Below are 21,886 nucleotides of genomic sequence, written 5' to 3'. Positions count from 1 at the left end.
AAGTGTCTCTAACGGATACTGTTAATTATAATATTGGGGAGAGAGTGCCTCAGGATTGTATAACAAAAAGTCCCGATATGCGTCACGTTATGATGCTAGGGGAGATTCATTCTCTTGTGTGGCAGATTCATAATGTAGCCTTGAAACTGTTGGGTTCTTTTGTAGGTTATAGACTCAAACAGTGACGCAGTGATTGGTTAGAGTTGCACTTGATATATTTTCGTAAAAAAACCAACCTATCAACAGTTAGTGTAGTTAGACTACTGTAACTTAAAATTGTCTGTACTGTTGTGAATAAAACCTTGCTTATAGCAACCTTGGCAGCTGCACCAAGCTCAATATACCACTGTCCCTTGTGAACAAGCCAAATTCAATTTTGGAACAAGTATACAGGAGACCTTTAGTTGTCTGGTGAGGGACCCCCATGGCATCCACTGTGCAGACATCAATGATTGAGAGCTTGGGTCTTTAAAGACCTTCATTGATGACTCTGACCTCCTCTTTGCTTTCAACTGCATCTCCCTGGAGAAAAATAGCTGCAGGAATGGAGAGCCATTTAGTTGCACCAAGCACTTTTTAATGTACACAAACACATCTTCAGTAGTCCCTTGGTATGCCTATTTTTAGCAATGTTTGTATTAAAGCATCACTAGGATGAAAGAGAGGCTTGCAGCTCACACACTAATGGACAGTAAACTCTTAATGTAATGTTGGGCATATCATTAATTTATACTTTAAAAAGTCAGCATGTATTACAGGAACACTGAGATTTGTAGCTATAAAAGGCAAAGTAGTTTTGGTGAGCAGGCTTTTCCACTCTGTCTTATGTCTCTGTGTGCCCTTATTTGCCCCCTGGGGATAAATAATTTTTTTCTGAATGTGAATCTGAATCTGAAAAGGGAGGAACAGTCTTTACTTGGTAAAAAGCTGGCTAATGTCTATCGGCAACTTTTCATGTGTCATTCAAAGTTGTCAGCATCTTATTGGTCGCATACATTTTGTGAGTGTTTGTACTTCGGTATTTACAATATGTCTCGATTATAAGGTTTTATATTCAGAAGGCTAGTTCAAATTTGGTGGCTCTTGATTGACACACAGTTAGAGCTTCATATATAGGGGCAGAGCAGGGAAGGTAGTTCATTTAGATTTTTATTCTTTCTGTGTTGTGCATAGGCTCTACTCTTAAACATAATATGCAATTCTGTGGTCAGATTAGTTCTTGCCAGTCACTGTTGAACACCAACCATTTCTAGTGTCAAGACTGTAGTTTCTTGACCTTGAAAATGCAATGTTTTGGTGCGCTCCTGTTCCTCCTCCATTGTGAGGCTTTGCCCTCAAAGTAATGCTGTTATTAGCTGTGCCTGGACATGCCTATATGTACCGCACTGCTGGCAGAAAGGGCCCGTTAGGCACGCCACACTGTGGTGTTTCAACACACCACCTCACCTACAAAACACAACAGTGGAAATTTCCCACTTCGTCAGAGTCCATTACACATGAAAAATCTGTCTGCCCCCTGCTTCCCTCTGACAGACCTGAATTACTCTCTGTGACCCTGTTTTCATCCGAATCAGGCAGACACACATACAGACTCTGATGTTCTCTGCGAAGCTCAAGAAGTGACCTTGCTTTGAGTGCTACAATTCCAGTACCCCCCTTAAAGGCATGATGGATGCGCTGGAATATTACCCACTTAAGATACCCATGCAAGCCTCTATCTTGTTTTAATTAAAACAAAGTCATTTTTGTCTAAGTGACCCAGTCTAAAGAGTAATAGTTAGGGTCGGGGCAACTCTTCAAAGCAGTATTTGTGCTGTTATGAGTTTTCATGCCATACGTGCTGCAGAAAGGGTGACTTCTCTCTGTAGGCGATAGTGCCTGTTCCACTTCCATAGGCGAAATAAGGACTCTAATTACAATTGACCAGTGATTTTCTCCACTCCTCGGGGTCTTATCTCCCTTTCTCTGCCTAGTGCTGCCTCTGTGACACAGGCAAGGAGAAATCTAGTGGCATAAGCATTCTGGCCTCGATTATAGTCATAAAATTGAAGCCTGGCTTCGAGCAATTACCCCATGGGGGAGCAGAACAAGTATAAGAGGGGAGGAGTGAGACAGATTCAGAGGGGAGGGATGCAGGTGAAGGAGAGTGCTCAGATATATAGAGGAAAGACAAAGTGCTCAGATACAGAGGAGGGAAAGAGTGAAGGGAAAAGGACAAAAGTGAGAGTGTGCACATGATTGGGGGGGGCAGAGTCAGAGTGGCTGTCACCTGTGAACGGTTCTCTAAAGCGCTGTGACAGGAAGCTGTCAACGTAGAGGAAAACGGAAAAGAAGGCAAAGAGGAAGAGGAGATAATCTGCTCCCAGTGTGACATGATGTCAGAGAAGTGGGCTGTCCAGCGTTCAACAGCACTGTCGTTTTGAACCCAGCCAAAGGAGATCTCCCCCCAACTAGCCTGCTAATACTCATTAACATCACTGTCATTCTCATCATTATCGCCCAAATCATTAGCATCCTCAAGAGCCCACAGTGAAGACCTGGTCGTTGGGGAGCAGGTGTAGTGCTCCTCATACCGGAAGGTAGGTGTACAGTACGTAAATAGTGCTGGGTGTCCTTGGAATAGGATCCATCCAAAGAGGAAGTTCAGCAAGTTGACCGGTTGACTCACCAATGAGATTTATGTCTCTGCACCATCCTTTGCCCAAATGTCTCTCAGATGAGTTCCTCTAAATGACTGATCCTGAGGTAATCACACATGTCACTGGAGTCTTTGTTCACTACAGCAACCCCTAGATTGACAGTCCCTAGATTGCTCAGTCTCCTTATTATGGCTCAGAGCAATGTTCTTTTTGTCTGACACAACACTATTGATCTCTCAGAGGAATTGTATGTTCACAGGTCTACACGAATAGGCACTGGCTGTGTGATTGCACCACTGCAGCATTTTACCTTTTTTTTTCGTTCCAATCGAGGAGATACAGATTGCCTTTGTGAGTTACTCTCATTTACTGGCACTACATGGCATTGGCCTTGGCATTATTATCAGCAGCATCACGTAATAGCTTTCGTTGAGGTTCAACAGCTTGCAGATGCCCAAAACATAAGCAGCTGTAGTGATCAAAAAAATGGATCAAAAGACCTGATGCATGAAGAAAAACAATACTGAACATTAAAAATGTAGGAAAATACTTCTGTATACAGCTGTGAATCATATTTTTGGAACCATTATTTAAGCTAAAATCACCATCAATAGGATGATGCTTTCCGATTTTTAAGAAAGAGTTTTTAGAAATTGTGCACTGGCAGATATGGACGGATTTAATATACTAGAAATTAAGTTTTTTAACAAGGACAAATTATGTTCGTCTGTGTCATGCTGTGAATGCTAGTAAGGCAGAAATGCAAAGGAATTATATGATGGGGAGAAATTACACCCACTACCCACAATATATTCCTTCTGTTCACCCAAACCACCTGTGCCAATCACACTACATCAACAATGGCTTAAAAAGCCAAAATTTTAGATGCCATAGTACTTCTAAATGAGCCATGACTGTCAAACTTGATGAGCAAAGAGAAAAATCCCCATCTAAAAACATGCTGGAAGGGAGTTTTAAACTTATTGTTAAATGTGTTCGTGAACACTGACACAATCCTCTTTCTCTTTTGTCTCTGTTGTTGACAGTCTTTCTTCTGTTGTCATTCTCTTGTGTGGCAAATACTGGCTGCTGCACTTGCCAGTACGATTGACAGCTCTTATAATAGCATTCACTGCATATGTGACAGCCTTAAATGACATTTTAATTATCAAGCCAGTTTTCCCTTACATATTCAGCTTTTATGTTCTCAGGGGTTGGTTTAGATCCCTTTATAAGTAACGTAGAGCGTTAGGGATGGGTGATGTCATAAAATTTTGGTTTCAGTATCAAGTACTTCCTGAGCAAGGATCACAAACCAGGACTGGTACTGATGCTTTTTATTGCTGAAAAGCAGCTATTCTAAAGAAAGGGAGCAAAATAATTTACCTCATGATTTATGAGGTAAGTGTGTTATAAATGGTATGTCTTGGTTTTATTAGAAGATTAAAAGTTCTTCTAACCAGGTAAGATGATAGACATGTTGTCAATGCCCCTTCAAAGTTCAGAGTCTGAATATTGTCCAAAAGTAAATATGCTGGATACATTATGTCTTCTACATTCCTGAAAGACTGGGTTAGGGTTAGGGTTCAGTCTTTGCCAGCACAGTCTTTGGCTTACACATTCGTGATGTAGCAAATCTAGCTTGCATGTACACATCCTGAACTTCTCAGGTGAGCTCATAGAGACACATTACATGATCACCTTCTTCATACATCCTGCACAGTTAAACTCTAAACACTAAATAGTCTAAATACTGATGCTGCTTTCTGCTACCTGGATGTTCTCTGTTGAGATGCTTGTGCATAGCGGTTGTGCTGCTGTTTGACAGTCCAGTTTGAGCTTCTTCAATAACGTCTCATTTTCTGCCTGCCTGTTAGTGGAAGCCGGCATGATTTGGGATGAACGTCAACATTTCCAAGTGCAACATATTCCAGACAGAGTGACATATTTACACAATTGATTATTTTCACAGAATCACAAAGTGCAAACATGTACTGGTACAACACAGAGGCCACAATGGAGGTAAAATTGATTGGACACGGGGAGCCAACCATGACTCAAATCAGTACGGGGAGGCCAAATCTTCTAGGAACCAAACAAGATTATCCAGCTATGACCTTAAATTCCATATCATGTATAGGACCGCACAATGTCAATGTACTTCCAACAGATGGATTTAAAACATTATTTCAGGAGACCTGCAGGTTTCCTTTAATAATTACTTCCAGTGTTGCATTAGAAATCCTAGAGTGAATGATGTTTCACATTAGTGTTTTTAGAATCTGTCACATTATCAGCTTATACAATATAAAAGCTTTGGTGCAGCTGCTGTGAGAGCTGAAGCATTTTTCACCTTCGGGTTCACCTATAGATTGCCTTTAGGCGAACACTCTCTTACCTCAGCAGGCCACCTTACAGTGTTTCAAAAGTCTTTTTCTGCACTGTAGTTATTATAAATCTGCAATGGTGGCATGCCGTTGCAGCTAATTTCTTAAAAACCTTTGTATTTTTACAAGGTGACTTTGTGGCAGTTTTTGTAAGTAATTGCACTGCATGGTTCCTCTGTGTCTGTTCACAGAGCCTGCTCTGAGGCTTGTTCTGTTCGCTCACACCTCAGGCCTGCTTTTCTGTCCCTGCTGCTGCAGAAATCCTTTAACCTCTGCTGTCATTCTCCCACTGCGCAGCAGTGTTGGTCTGTCGTTGGAATTCGTCTGCAACGCTGCAGTGAGGGTGCAGCGCTGTCAGGCCTCATTGCCACTTAATGAACAAACATATTTTCGGTAGATTCTCTGGTTAAGTGGAAAAGCCATCTGCACTGTTTATACAAAATGGATGATCCTGTGCAGATTGGCAGTTAGGTCTGCTGTCGCCTATGTGTGTGCATCAGTGTCTGTATGCGTCTGTCTGTCTCTGTTTATTTAGCGTGCCCATGAGCCACATATGACCCAAGCTCTTTTCTCTTTTCTATCAAACTATATGTAAACTCTGTGAACTGGAGGTTAACTTAATGGTTGTTTTTCCTTCTTTTCTAGATGAGGCCAAAATACTGTTTGTTTTCTAAATTAAAGACTATTGTATATTAGGAACTCGCCGTGTTTAGAGGCCTGTGTAAGCCCATCTAAGTTAATATAGTTGTATGACATTTGGAGTTTATGTGCGCATAAGTCTCTGTTATCTATGCTGAGCTGCAGTGTATATGCTGAAACAGCAGTGGGCAGAGGCCACTTCAGGCATTTCAGATGGGTCTTGTGTAGAGATGACGTATAAGTATGTACGTTGGTAGCGTAGTCTGCTGCCGTATGTCATCTGTTTCTTTAGGGCCTGTCTGAGGACACAAGGGGACAGGATCTGATTCAGCTCTTGGACCACAGGCAGATCATACCCAGCAGGCTCATTGTAATTGCAAATAAAGGCATTGGAGGCCTTGTTGGTATGGGGAATCCAGTCGCCTATTGTCTCTGTCCTCTCCTTCCACACTGTGCTTGGTGCCAACCAAGGCCAGGCCCACACCCATTAAAAAAACATAAGCCCTTTTTAATGGTCAGTATTGCTGTGCTTGGCCAGACTTGGTGGACGGTTATGCTGAATAGATGTCTCTCATTCTGTGTCGTGGCCAAGCACACGAAATGCATGAATTACACAGAGCAGTGAGTACTCTCTCTCCATTGCTAATACGAGCCCCACTTCTGAGTATGATCCTTTCCCATGTTTCATCAGACCCAGAGCCCCATTTTGGCTCAAAGCCCCATGTTATCACAAGGTAATTATGGATATATTGGAACCATATTCATAATGGTGTTAATGATTCATGGAGAATTAAGAAAATCTGTTGAAATGTGAGAGAAAGCTTTAAACCCCTTGGTCGCAAAGGAGAGCCTGAGGAAGTGATAGTAAAGAGGCATGGCAGTAATCTGTGATGCCACCTGAGCGGCCACTAAACTCATTATGGCGGAAGCGCTGTATTGTTTAATGCCTGGCAATGGGATCGAACAGAGTAGGCCACCTGAACCTTGGATCGTACTGCATTCCCATACTATACAATCCTACTACATACAGATCTTACATATAAATACAGTACATGCACAAAACCTGTGTAACTTAGTTAATTCTACAACTGAGAACAGGACAGTAGCCAATTTGTCAATTAAGAAAAAAAATCTTGGATGACAGAGCTCCATGAGGGAAACTTTGGACTTTCTCCATACTTCACTATTGTGAGTAAACAGCAGGGCTGGGGCAAGCATGCAGGCAAGATGCCCACCTGCTATAGGCTAGGAGAAGCTCTGCATATCAGTAGTGACAGCCTTATGGCTGCAGCAGATGTCTCCCTCTGCTGTGCTTGGTCAAGATCATAGACCATCTCATCAGTGGGGTTGCGTGGGAGCCACTTGCTGTGAAGTATTACGAAAGGATTAACTGTTTGTTTCTATTTTGGGTTACATGTGAAACTGAATTATATGAACTGTGGAGCATGTACATGTACCAAAGTCGCTGGACTCAAGAAGGCAGTAAGTAAGCCAAACAATACAATTGGATTATGAGCTTAGAAGAAAGAAGGCAAAGAAGTGTTGGGCCAAGAATAGTGACATTTGCAGATCACGAAATCTCTGTCTTCACTCAGGGAGTGAACAAAACAGTTTGGTGTGTATCACACCCTATGTTTATGTGTATCTGTTGCACATTAATACATGAGACATGCATAATTGTGGCATCTTAACAAATGTGGTATGATTTGTCTTTTAGCCGTATGCAAATGTTTGCATTTGGGTGGAATCAAATTCCTTGTATGCATGCGTGTTTACACTCGTCTACAGTATATGAATCAGACCACGGCCTCGTTCTCCCAGGCTTCATATTATACACCACAGAATACATGGGAAAGAATTGTGTTAACGTTTGCATTTCCTCTCTCTTCTCTCTTTCATATATGTGCCCATATGGATAATCCCCCTCTATGCTCATCTCGTTGTTTTATGTTCTCTCTCCTTTACATTGCTAGCAGACTCTCACACTTGTAATTCCTGATTTGTATCAAAAAGCTGTGAGTCTGTGTTTGAATCACTTCAACCCTTTCTTTCTCTGCACACAGACAGATGTGTGGCCTGCCATCTTGTCACTATAATTCAGTGGCCTTGCCTTTAGATGAGCAATTTATAAAAAGGTGCGGTACCTTTCTTAGCAGCGTTGTTTCTCTTAATTGCCTGGAGATACCAAACCCACCCCGTGCTGTGCTATGGTGTACATACTGAATATCTGTGTATAAATATTAAATTAACGGATATTATATTATGTTGGCATCTGGGAGCTCACAGCGAGTGGCCGCTAGGATTCCCGCTTTTCCACACCACACCCACTTCAACTTCTGACCAATCACAGAATAGCAACAGGACACCACACCAAAAAGTTCTGACCGACTGATGTGTCATGAACAAGCTGCGAGAACTCCCAAACAAAATGATGCCCTTTGAGACCAGATTCTCATAATTTCCAAATCACACCAGTCAGAAGTGAATTTAGGTAATGGCTTCCTCGTAAGAAAATTACTGAATAGTGAATAATATTTGAAAGGGGCTTTATTCGAGGAAGAGAGATTTTGAAGCCAGCACATAGCAACCATCAATGGGTTTTCACTCAAAAGCCACATTGTCTCCACTTTTGAGACCTGCAGTGGCTATATCCATCTTTGACATACCATCTATTTGTGCTGGATTGTGCTGGGCAATAAAATGATTAGACAATATATAATCTGCTTTCTTGAGTGTTAGCAGCTGACATTTCCAAAAGCCAGTCAAATAAAGTCAAGAATCCTAAACATTAAGTGGAATTTAACAGTGTTTAATAGTTGTGCGGATATTTTAAATTTATGGAATATGGCCGCTTTCATTTGCAAAGTGAAAGGCAAGACAACTTTAAACATGCCGTTTGCTCATTAGCCTTTAACTATGTATAACTTCACTCACTCTGCTTTTACAGCTAAAGTCTTTGTAAGTCAGTGACCTGTATGCCCACGTGCCTTTGTTACTGTTGTTAATTGTGTTTAGTTATCTTTACTCTGTTTTCTGCCTTATTTTCTCCTCTGTTTTGTCTTCTTTCTTTTTCCTTTACTCTGTGGGCACTTTGGTTCATCGGCGCTGTGCGTAAAGTGCTATTTGAAAAGATTTTCTCACTGCACAGGTAACACATCCACTTTAAAAAAAAAAAAAAAAAAGCCTAACCCTTAAGGAAACAGAATGTGGCAGCTTTCCCTCCTCCTGCATGCTCCTTCTCACTGCAGTCAAGCTTTGCGTATCTTCAACTGAGGTATAAAAGAGGTAAGCAGTGGAGGATATAAAGCAGTAGTTAGGGGGAGGGGTGAGCCGAGTCTACATTGTGGTGGGAAATTTCAGTTCTCCCCTAGGGAACACAGGAGAGTAGGTGTGAAAAGTAGGCTGGTCTTGGTGCTGTAGAGTGACTTAATTTCCTTAGACAGTTCACAAAAGAAGCCGATAGCCGGGCTATGTGTGTGTGCGTCTCTGTGCATGTATGCAGCTGACTGTGGATGTAATTGACCATGGTAATGGACATTACATGGGACAGCTAAGGATAGCAAGGGAAGAATCCTTCCATCTGTGCTTTGTGCTATGGTGAGTGAGGTCTTTTTGCCAGAAAAAGAGAGTGCAGATACTCTTTATACCAGCCGTGGTAGTGGTGAGGTTGAGTAAAAAGGTATTTCTGAGGTAGGCAAATAGCTGTGTGTATGTGTGCCGTCATTTTTCTGTGTACAAAAGACCCTGTGTGTGTCTTATGAGTGTCATGATGCAGTGCTTGGAGCTAGAGAGCTGTGCAAGTAATGGCCTTGTTCAAGCTAGATAATTAGTCAAATGCTGATTTCTACTCCACTCCCATAGGAACAGTGCCACCAAGGCTAAAAATCACCCAGTGAAGTGGTGCTTATCTCTCTGTGTGGGCTGGAAAAATGGCAATGTCATATAGGCTGTGTGTGTTTCTATGTGTATGAACCCAGATTTGTGTGTGATGCTATACATAGTCTATTTTTACTTGTTAGGAAACATTTCTGTTTGGATGTAGCTTGCTTGCAGTGACTTCAGCGCTTATATTGTGCCATCATTAACCTACAGACCATGATGAAGAGAATTGTTGTTGGGGCAAGCTGTCAACTGTCAACCTGCCTTCATTACATTGGTCGTCTTTGTTAGTAGAAGTACATACATCACTATGAGGAGAATGTATTTCTGACCTGCAGCCTCATGTCTTTTTTTGTGTGTTTTTACGTGCAGGAGCTTCAGTTTGAGCGGCTAACCAGGGAGCTGGAAGTAGAGAGGCAGATTGTGGCCAATCAGCTGGAAAGATGCAGACTCGGGGCCGAGTCACCAGGCGCTGGTAGCAGCAGGTAATGAGGATGAGCACAAACATACACACACACACACACACACACACACACACACACACACACACACACACACACACACACACACACACACACACACACACACACACACACACACACAAAGCCACAATCCAACACATGGCTTTTCCATCCTTCACAGCAGTGGCCATATTCCATAGTGTAACCTTATGGCATCATCGCATTGTGATGCAACAACCGTGTGCTCAGATATGATCAGACTGTGAATCAAAATCTCTCTCCTTGTTTCATTTAAATTTATTTGGGCCAAACTTGAGAAGGTGTATGATAGGGATGTGTTATTTGCTCAGTGAAGCACTGCTGTCGGTGTGGAAGAGCTTCTGAGATTTTGAGAACTTGTTCCCTCTTCATCAGCTAAGACACAAGTCCGCCTGATCATCACACCTCAGTGACCACACATTCTGTCTTGTCTGCTGTCGCTCACACATGTCAGGTTCATTTGTTAAGCTCAGTATCGCATACTCCAATATCTGTGAAGCGGGAGTCCTGTTTTCTGTAAAATTGTTTCATGGTTTGCCACAGTGTCATTTGTCAATGACAAACTGTGCAGAGATGCAGCCATGCACAGGCATGATATAAGCAGTGACTACCAACTGCTGTAAAAATCAATACTGGACAAAAAGATGAGAAACAGAGACAATAGATAGAGATGGAGAAACTCTTGATTCTATATTTCTACAAAAATAGCCAGAATGAAAAGAAAGATTTTTCACATACTAAACTAAAACATGCTGCATTGTAGTTGTATTTATTAAACTGGCATTACATGGAGTACTTTTAAGGTCAGGTCAAAAAGTCCCCTACCTTAAACTGGCAAGAGAAATTGCAATTGAAGATCGTGACATTTAAGAGATTGCTTAAGATTTGGACACAACAGGCATTTTAAGTGCAAGTCTTTTTGTATTGCTTTTGCATTTTTTGCTTTGATTAAGGCCAGTTGTTTCAATGGCACAGTGCTGTGCGATACTCTGAGGTTGTTATACTGATTAGTAACCAGGCTTTTTGCTGTTTTAGTTTTAGTCATTATGTGTTTTGTCTCATTGGAAAGTATGTGATTAAATAAGGCTGCTGATAGAAAGATATGCTTGTGTTGTGTTGACTACTCTGGTGACATACTTGAAGCTTGAGGAGTTCCAAAATCACAGTAAGGGCCTTTTGGACACACCTTTTCTGCTAACTCAGTCTGGCTGTTTCATACATTTCCATTGTCATAAAAAATGTGTAGATATAGATGAAGCACCAGAGCCTCTGTTTCTGCTAACGTGCTGCTGCTCACACGACAGCTTGTGTTTAGAGTGTAAGATTAAAAGAAACTCAGCTTCATAGTTCCACCTCACTCCTGTCTATAATACCTGAAGTCCCTCACATATGCCCACGCATACTGAATTTTCAACAGCACAGGCTTTAAATAAGTGGCAGTGTTATTTGCATATTATTCACAAATGGTCAACTGATATGCAATCGGATGGCAGATTTGAGATGCATTCACTTTCAAATAGGCCATAATATAATAGGGCTATATCTGGATACTTTGTTTGTACAGAGGCTGTAATCTTTTTCTATGATCTTTTCTGGATTTATTATAATAGGCTATATTCCCCTAGACGGTGCATTTTTACAATTCATCCTACATACTGGCAAAAAAAATCAACCTAATACCAACAGCTTGCACTACTCAAGCGTCCAGCTCCCCCTTTTCCCGTTTTAGAAGCTTGCCAGTATACAGCAGCTTTAAGTGCTGCCAAAAACGTGTGGACAACAGCTCTCTGAAAATATACACAGCCACGCCGTTTACTTTCATTTCCTCTTTAACAAGTACTGCTTTTAGACCTCAGATTTAATGCATCCATCCTCACCAGCAATCATATTTGGAGATAAAAGCGATAAACTTTTTTTTTTTTTTGTGACTGACTGTCTTTCATTTATTCACTCAGTCGTGACAGACATTTAGAAAAACAGTGACTCATCGAGATTAATTTAGAAAGGAAGCTAGGGGACCGAGCAGCCTTCTTTTACTCAAGCCAATTATTCTGTGAAATGTGAAATTGTGTGCTAGTCACAAAGAAAATCTGCACTCAAATCTGTCTTCATTCACCAATCCACATCAATGATATTTAGCTTGCCAATTTAAAGAGTGCGTTCAGAGTAGTTGGAAGATCACTGGCAAAGTGATAATAAATGTTGCCTGAAGTAAACAGGCAATTGTCTGCCAAAATATTTGCAGTAAGCTAATTGTATAATCATTCCTTTATAATACTTATATTAATTTTCAACATTTTGTATGAGGGCTGAGTGATGTGTCCAGACATTACTTATGTTAATCTGATGCATTGTTTATGCAACAGTAACTAATATCAAGGTTTTTGTTGGAGTGTCAGAGTTATTAGTCTGATTTTCATGGCTCTTCAGATGGAAAAGACCTAGCTTGGTCTACCAAGCACTAAGAATGTACAACATGGACACCAGCCCCAGGTTTACCTCCTCAGACTATTTAATCAAGTAGGCCACTGTCACTGGTTAAATCCAATAAGTGACATTTGCACAGTTAGACTGTTATGAAACATCCAGGCGCGTGACCTCCGCACATGTCCAGTTTTCCTATTTTGTCGTTTCAGTGACCGTTGTATTTAACAGAAACATGCTAAAATACCAGCCGTTGGTACATCTCCTTTTTGCATGGATAGCACAGTTTTAAAATGCACTCGCCTTAATGTAGATGTAGTCTGACTCTCAATCGTGCAGATCACATTACCCCAGTGATGAATGTGTTGGTTCAGCTTTTAGGGGTCTATTTGGCAATGTCTGATGAGGATTTCCATTAGATCAAAAAATGTTGCTACACTAAATTAAATTTGCTGGTGGATATCAGGACAGTTTGCAGATCTTTTTCCGACTATAGTTTCCTGTTCCTTTTTTAATCCATCGTCAGTAAAATGTGAATTAGTTACACTTCATCCTCGCCAAAAACCTATCTAAGAGTAGTGAAATAATGGGTGTATAATAAGGGGAACTACCATTAATACAGAAAGCCATTGTTATCCCGTTTTTTTCATGATAAAGTGCATGCAGCGCATATGCTTTAGTATCTAATGTTTTAGTTTAGGCTACTACAACAGACATTTCACTGTCAAGTACATGTTAATGCTGACACTTCCCACTGGGGGACTGGAACCACCCCCTAGGGCCTCTTAAAGAAAACATGTAACAGCATTTTCACACCTTTTTTTAAAGCTAGAGAAGGACAAATGAAATGCCTGTCACTGGTCATTTGTGTGTGAATGGAGATTACCTTTAAACATTGAGGTCCCACTGATCAGCTCAACGGCACAGCATGGCAACAGCAGTGGTGACGGCACACTTAAGAATCATTACATTTCATGGCACCTCTAGAGCTGGCCACCCTCTTAATTTCTACAAGCATGCATACAGGGGGTGCTCATCAAACGTGACCTCTGGCAAAAAGATGCGACCTCCCACCCAGACGGTCTTTTAGTAGCCAAAGGCATTGGTGAGAAATAATGGTGTCCTGCCAGGGTTAGGCTTGTTGTTTATCAGCATTGACGGTTTTACAATCACTTTACAGTGCCTTCACCCAGCCTTCTGGTCCACACACAGCATGCATGGCGCATCGTCATTACGGTAGTCATTCCTCCACGTTATCAGCTATGGTTCAGTAGAGCACAACTTGCCCAACTTCCCCTTTTTAATTGCCTGCACTCTCATTAAAATTCTAAGAGTTGTGCTTCTTAAAGCTCATTTAGTGTCACCTTAGATGGAAAAAGTAGCAGCAGTAGCAACAGTGAGTGCTTGATAGTAATGACCAGCAAATACAAGATATTAGACAGAAAAGGGTGGTAACGCTGCTCTGAGGTCTCCTACTTGGCCTCTGTCGGCTATAATAACAAGCCTTGGAAAAATGGCACTGAAAACTGCATCAGCTGCTTTCCATTTGGTCAGAAAGTATTTTCATAGGTACTTGAAATTATTAGGTGGATGCTAAGATGTCTATATATGATGCTTGCTGTGCACTCTTCTTTCTGCTGAGCTCTTAAGTGTAATCATTTGAGTACATTGCATTTAATGCAGGATTACTATAATTTACTGGCATAGCTACCCTCAACTCTTGCGAATTTTAGTCTCGTGACACTGCATTTGGATTTCATTATGGTGCGTGTTTCAATCGATACGGAGAAAAAGTATCTTTGCATGAAGTTCAATAGTCCTACAGCTGATCAGAGCAACAAATTATGAGGCATGTGCTTGTCGGCAAATGCCTTGATCGCTGTAAACTGTTGGACTTTGAAAGTTATTGCTGTAAATATCTTTTACAACAGATAAGATAGCGGATTCTAAACATCTCGCTTCTCCAGTGACAGCCCATCTAAACAATTTGATCGACCTGGAAGATCTTCACCGGTCATGAATGATGAATTCAGTCTGGACAGAGGGACTCCAGAGCAGAATTTCCCCACTAAAATTTTGCGGGCGGGGAACCTTTGGGCTGGCTTCCAGGCTAGTCTAAATATTTTTCAGAAAAATTACTTCATTTTCAATTCCACATTAATTTATGTATTCGTATAAATTAAGGAAATACCTCAAACATATAAATCATCTATCATTAGTTGGTGTACAGTGCACTGCAGCTAAATGGTGGCAGACAGCATATTTTATTCATCCATTGTGAGGTTTCAGACATTTTCCAAAGAAAACTCAGAGCGCAGTAGGGCAATTAAAGGCTAATGACAATATGCTGATTTTCCTGATTTTAAGGTGTGTTTTGGGTGCTTGGTGTTTTTCTGTTCAGAGCTCACAAAGTACAGCACGATCCACTGGTCTAGGATCATTCATCATTATTCACTAGTCACACTGCATTCTTTCCGTTTGTGTTTCTTGGTGTTGTGTTTTATCCCTGAATAATAGACACAAACTGTGATCATTCTCTGGCTGCACCATTATTCTCTGTCATTATTCTCTGGAGAGACCTCTGGTGAGATTCTCGCCCCACTTGAATAAATACTGGCTTGTCATACATGCATGTCAGGATTGTGTCAGGATGTCAGGACACTGAGCTTGAGTACCGAGTGTGTGAATATACAGTACAGTCGCTTTTGATTTATTCTGAGAGACACCCTCACGTGTCTGCTTAGTTTCAGCTCCTGTCAGGCTGCATTCCATCCCTTGACACTGGCTTAGTGTGTTTGAATGTGAATAACAGCTTCCAGTCCCACATTTACAGTATAAATGTTTTGGCCATTGCTAAAACAAAACTCAAGCTGACACCTTTGGGTCTTCATAAACTATGATGACAAGAGTGGACATCTGAGTTATGAACATTAAATCTCTGCTTATGCGATATAACCCGAACTTCTTGCTGTTTTATCTCAAACACAGTAATTAGCATCTGATCATGTTGGGAAAGGCCCAAGGAAAAGGTGTATCTCTTCCTGATGATTTCACTGATGTCTCTGTCTATAATTTGGAAAGCACATAATCACTTTTCCATTGTTTCCTCCACACAGCTCATCTGAGAAGTCCCTGCCTTGGAGAACTGCAGGTATGTAAGAATGATTGTATTTCTATTGCCTTCATACCTAAAGCTCCTGTTTTTATTTGCTTCATGTTGATACACTGATCAGCCACAACATTAAAACCACTGACATGACAAGTAAATAACATCAATCATCATGTAACAATAGTCTACTAGGAAGGTTTTGGACCTGGCATTCGTGTGGATATTCCTTAGACATGGACCACCCACGTAGACCAGACCAGCCCCCCCCCCCCCCCCCCCCCCCCCCCCCCCCACCCCATAGCAATGACACTCCTTGCTGGCAGCAGTCATCCCCAGCAGGATGCAGCCTGACACAGGCACACAACTCAAAAAAACATGAAAAACAGCACAAGGTGTTGACCTGGCCTCCAAATTCCCTAGATCTCAAACTGATCAAGTATCTGTGGGATGCACTGGAATAAGCCTGATCCAGAAGACCCATATCCGTTCTCTGATGAGTCAGAACTGTTTTGGAGGCACAACGGAGGCCTACACAATATTAGGAAGGTGGTCATAATGTTATGCTGATCTCTGTACGTTGGTGTCAGTTACACTCATGCTTTGGTAAAGGTACTGAAGAAAAAATACACCTCACAAAATACAATAGGGTTAGGGTTATCTAGGACTGTAATTATTAAATAATTGCACGTGCTGCCATGGTTGTCCAATGCTAATGTGAAACAACAAATTACTGTTCCATCTGTGTAGTTTTATAATAACACATTGGGCTGCAAGGCCACCTACTTTCTCTGGGACGCTTGTTGCTGTGGGTACCCGTTCATCACTAAAATACATACCCGTATTTAGGTTAACTCTCTGTAGAATTGAAACAACCTGTGTGTCTGTCTGTGTAAGGAACTAAATTACATGACAGACATAAATATCCTTGTGTTCACATATTCTGAGGTTCACTGTATAGAATGTGATAATGAGCTAGACAATTCTTTTAAGTATCGCAGTGATAAAACGCATGTAACATCTGTAAGGCATATCTGCTCAGCTAAGTGCTTTTCAGTTCTCATAATGGGCTGGGTCTGTGTGTGCACAGGCTCGGTTAGGTGTGTGTATATTGAGTGTAGAGTGCAGGCATGTTTTACATTTCCACAATAATCGTTGCTAATACGAGACTTTTCAAGCAAGCAATTGAGGGCCCCAGGCATGTTCTTGTTTTAATAGTTATTTAAGCTATCTCTGCCTACTCAGGCATCAGTGACAGGTAGCAGAAGGATTTCTCTCAGAACCTTTTGGTGTCTGTTTGTTTAGCCCGCATCCTTGTAGGATGTTTGGGAGAGAGTCAATGAATTAAATTTACTAATGTCTTTCATGGCTTATTAATTGCGTAGTGGAACGCCGAGTTTCGCAATGGTCATTAATCTTTTATTGTCGATCCTGTCAGAGGAGCCTATGGGGGCTATAGTTGTACATATGCACTGGGAATATTAATACTACACAATTTTCTCATTTGCTGCCCGCTCCCCATTTCCTTTGCTGAATACATTTCATTACTGTTGCTGCTGCCTGATATGTAATAGCAATCACAATTACGGATTTGCTTTACATTGATTTCTCATTGTACTGTAGATGATAAATGATAGTCAGAAGCGCTAATGTACTTTTTTCCATTCGGAATTAATTAAACTCTATATGTGTGGCGCTAAGTTTAATGGACCACGTTTTTCTGTGAAGCTTGTTGGCCTCATGAGCCACCGTATATGTTCGCTGTGAGAGATGGGGATAGGAGTGAGTATTGTAGAAACAAGTCTTTTAGCTCCAGGAAATGTCGATTCAATCATACCTCATGTCCGCTGAGTGTAGAGGACAAACACCCCTGAATAAAAGCTTTCTCTCTTTCTTTTCCTTGACTTTTTTGTTTTGCTGCTGTTTCTTTTTCAGACGGGCACTTGTCATTGTGCTGGCAGGTCAAAATATCAGCGTCATGTTCAAAAAGGTCCCCCATGTCATTTTTAACTGAAGCCTCAGCACGCTTTGGGAAATTAATAGTAGTTATTACTGTTAAAAATCGAGTAAATACCAGAACAATACTTTTTGCTAATATGAGACTTTTCAAGCAAGGGAGTTATTCAAATGGATTTTAAATGGGGATGCCAAAAAAAAATTTCATACATTGATATTTTATAACAGTAATGTTTCTTCTTAATTTTATGTAAAAAAGGTTTCGGTCTTCTTCTCTGCTGGCTGCGTCTGTCTCTTTTTGTTCCTCCTCTGTTCTGGCTTTTTGGCATCTCATTCATCAAATACGGTCAGGGCACAATATAAGAAACATTGTGCCAGACAGAGTCACTGCCAGAATGCCAGTGAACGGGAAGTAGAAGGCTTGATTAGGCTTGTCGTTACTTAGGTTTAGAGGACATATGAATGCATTCTAATCTTAATGAACCGTCTCCTTGTTTTAGGGTAAATACTTTAACAAGCCTCCTTGTATCCATTGTTAATGGTTTCAAACGAGCTCTTTTCTTGTGAACTGTTGCTCTGTGTGCCTCAGCCTTAACAAGAATATACCCTGCATCTTTGCCATTACGTTTCCCCATTTATATCAAGGAATTTTGTTAAAAACACAGAAGGCAGTTATTGTGAGTTGGTAAGCGAGGAAAACAAAACTAAACAGACACTGAAACTCATAATTAAATGAAGTCCTGTTAAACCTGCTGATTATTTTTTTATTTTTTTTTACAGCAGGCCGATCCCTATGTGTTTTCTGACAGTTTGACTCAAGACCCACTTGGCTAGAGTCAATCTCGTCTGTAAATAAGCAGGCACCCTTAGATATCCAGAGGTGGGATTGCAGGATGCCAGCTTGTCAAACACACTGGGCCTATGTGTCAACAGATTTATTCAACAGGTCAGCTTTGGCAGGAAGGCGGCTTCTTCATGGGGTTCAGCTTTCATTCACACACCAGCTAACCGGGCAGGATTTGACAGACCAAGCTGCCAATTCTCCTCTCCTTGTTCCCCTCTGTTTGCTGCCTATTGTTCTGGTGTCTGCAGAGGGACCCATTGACTCTGGTCACGCTTAACTAGATTGTGACTATGAGGACACATTGTGCTCAGGGACATTAGATGGCTAATTCTAGTTTGTTTGCAACACTAGTTGTTGTCATGCGTGAACAGAGGGGAGATGCCGGGAAATGTTGGAGCAGTGAAACTATTTGCAGCATGGTTTTCTATACGACTGAAGCGACTTCGCCACACAGTTTTGACTTCCCAAATTAGCATGGCAGTGAAATTTAATGATTCCAGTTGTATATAAGCGTGAAACTAATGTTCCAGAAATTATTGGCTGTTATTGTTTCCCCTCAGTTCCAAAGAATGCCGGCTGCTTTAATGGCTATAATAATGTGGCATTCCCCAAACCCAGACTCAAAGCTCTTCCCCTCTGTCTGACTCTCTGCTATGCTGTGTCTTCTCAGATGCCTCTGCCTCAGGGGACACAAAGTCTCGGCTGACTGACAGCTCCCGGTCGCCCAGCTACCGCATCAGGACCGAGTCAGACCAGGTGTCTCCGTACTCCCCGGAGCAGTCCTCCCTTCATGAAAGTGAGGGTCTGTTATTACCTTCACTCTATCGCTTCTGCATTCCCCCCTTTTCCTTTTCCTCTTTCTCTTCCCTCTGCATTCTCCCAGTACACTGAGGGCAAATTTCAACCACAAACTGCTTCATTACTTCTATTTAGACAAACAAGAAAGTCTTGTTTTGTCCTCGTCTTTTATACTTGATCCTTTGAGTGTCCCTGATAACAACTGAGCCCTCATCACAGGTTATGAAAGCCTGGATGATGTACCATGGTACTCTGAAACATAGGGTGATAGAATGGTCATTCCCCTGCTGTGCCATTTGTCATTAGTAAGGCCATCCAGATAAAGGTCATGTCTGTTATGAAACCTTTTATGATGTCTGTCTGCTGTGCCTCTAACCCTTCTCTGTCCTCCCCCTCTGCATTTCTTTCGTCTGTGTTTTTCTGTCACTCTCTCTCAGGGTCAGGAGGGAATTCATGTAGCTCAACCCAGATGAATTCTTACTCGGACAGTGGCTACCAGGATGCCAGCAGTGGCTACCTCAACAGCCAGAACCTGGGCAAGGCTGAGCTTAGGATGCAGCACTCCTTCCCTGGTGCTGGCACCGGCAGCCTGATGAGGAATGCCAGGGCCGAGGGCCAAGCTTCAGTCCAGGTACTGGCAGTAACTACATGTGCATCACATTGCTGTTTGTCGGGGGTAATGTTGTGTTGTATCGTACACCTTGTCATGGTCACGGTTTTCTTGAAATTTAATTACTTCAAAAGTGCTGTTACACGTTTTTGTGTGAAGGATTTAAGGCTTAAAGGCACCGACGGTACATAATGCACTGAGCGCCGCAACATAATCATGCTTCATACAGCTTTGTACACAGAGACCGCTGAGAAACCAAATGGTGCTGTCACACTATAGAGGGGGGTGGAAAAGAGAAAATAAATATGGCCCAGGGTAAAGTCATGCCCTGTAATGTATTGGTTTATGTATTGCTGTGTTGTTTAGCATGCCATTATCATTGCACTAGCTAGTTCATAGCAAGCAGTACAACATGTTGTTAGTTATTTTTAGAGCTCCTTTTGGACCGAGGAACTAAATGTCATTTTTTTTTTTTTTTTTTACTTGCAGGTTCAAGCAGTCACAACAGCAGTTCCTGGCCGTGCAATGCGAAGGGTAAGCTCAGTGCCTTCTCGCTCTCACTCGCCAGCCTACGCCAGCAGTATGTCCCCCTCCCGTGGCTCTCTGCGTACCTCAGTTGGCAGTGCCTACGGCTCCCCCATTGTAACGGAACCCAAACCCCTCTCCAGCATCTACTCTACAACCTTGCCCTCTGCCCAGCGCAACAGTACTACCGGAGGCGGTGTCAGTGGCTCACCCTACTCTACCCAGAAAAATTCCCCTGCTGCACTGCGCCGCGTGGGCTCTGCGAACTCACGATCTGGCAACGCTAGCCGTACCACCTCACCCTATCAGGCCTCTGCAGGGTCATCGTCAGGCCGCATGGGCTCACCTCTGACCATGATGGACAACATCAACCCTCCGCTGACAAAACAGCCCAGTCACTCGTCGTCTCCAGTCAGGGCCAGTATGACTGCTGTGCCCCAGCACTACAGCTCCACGCTGCCCCGCTCCATGCTCCACAACACTGACCCCTACGGACCCCAGAGTTACGACATTTACGAGAGGATGACGCGACCTGACAGCCTCACAGGTACTCCAGTGTGCACACACGCTGTTATTTTTAAAAAGGTCTAAGGCCAACATTGTTGAGATTAATATACCAGTGGGAGGATCACTGTTATACAGTAGGTTTGTTTTCGAGTAGTGTATGGGCTTAGAGTCCAACTGATTTACAATATTGTTTCTACATTGACTTACACCATTAATGTAAATACAGTAAAGTATACATTGCTTTAAAGTTTTGTAATGCTCTTAAACTCTACACTCGCTGATGTTTTCTTGTGTTTCGTTTCTTGCCGTGTGTACTTGATTCAGATTTGTTGACTGTGTGTATACAGTCAACAAATGTTGTTGTATATTTGTTTTGCTGGCTTTTTACTGGCTTTTTTCCAGACACTGTATCTGAAAGGAAACAGTGACTATTAGGTTTTTGGTTGTCTTGGATTGTAGCCAAATCGTGGTCACTGCAAGAGGACAGATATTCATTTAGAGCACAATATACTGCTAATCCTAGTTGGTTCTGCTGTAAATAATAGACAAGAAAACCAAATCTAGAAGTCCTACTGTAGTATTCTGTAACTGTAGCTAACATTTGGCTTTTTAAAATTGGTTTTTGGAACAACAACACTTTTATACATCACACAATGGCTACAACAGCAGATGGAGAGGTTTAATCCCTGGAGAGCACCAAAACAAAGATATTCAGCTGCCGATAGCTCTTCTTCAGTTTAAGCAGAATCAAGAGTACTACATTATATTATGTATATGCAACATTAATCAGGTTAAAAAACTGACAAGCAGTTGAGTCATGTGCTATGAGGGTGTGTTTGTATGTGGTGAATAAATAGAGAAGGCAGTAGGAAACATTTCCAAACAACATAATGGAGTTCCTTCCAAATCCATTATTTTGATGAGTGCTTTATCAAGGCTATGTTGTGGGCAGCCAGTGAGGGGAAAAATGAGGTGGCTTTGTAACTCTCCGTGTTTGTGTGTTTTATTCCAGGATATCAGGATGATAATTATTTGAGAACCTGCTGGGCTCGAACTAGTCTGTGGTTCATCC

The 21,886-nt window shown here is 41.8% G+C and overlaps 1 protein-coding gene across 1 annotated transcript in view; it reads left to right on the top strand.

Annotated features, from left to right (window-relative positions):
* The window catches only part of pkp4 (plakophilin 4), a 71,404-nt gene that overhangs the window by 19,056 nt on the left and 30,462 nt on the right, over positions 1 to 21,886 (top strand). Inside the window, 5 exon segments of the mRNA XM_084544052.1 lie at positions 9,917 to 10,029; positions 15,585 to 15,619; positions 19,045 to 19,170; positions 19,610 to 19,803; positions 20,272 to 20,854. Coding sequence (XP_084400178.1) covers positions 9,917 to 10,029; positions 15,585 to 15,619; positions 19,045 to 19,170; positions 19,610 to 19,803; positions 20,272 to 20,854 — 1,051 coding nt within the window.

This window comes from Chelon labrosus (assembly GCF_963514085.1).
Source record: "Chelon labrosus genome assembly, chromosome: 5".
Lineage (NCBI taxonomy): Eukaryota > Metazoa > Chordata > Actinopteri > Mugiliformes > Mugilidae > Chelon > Chelon labrosus.
This window is presented reverse-complemented; position numbering and strand designations above follow the sequence as displayed.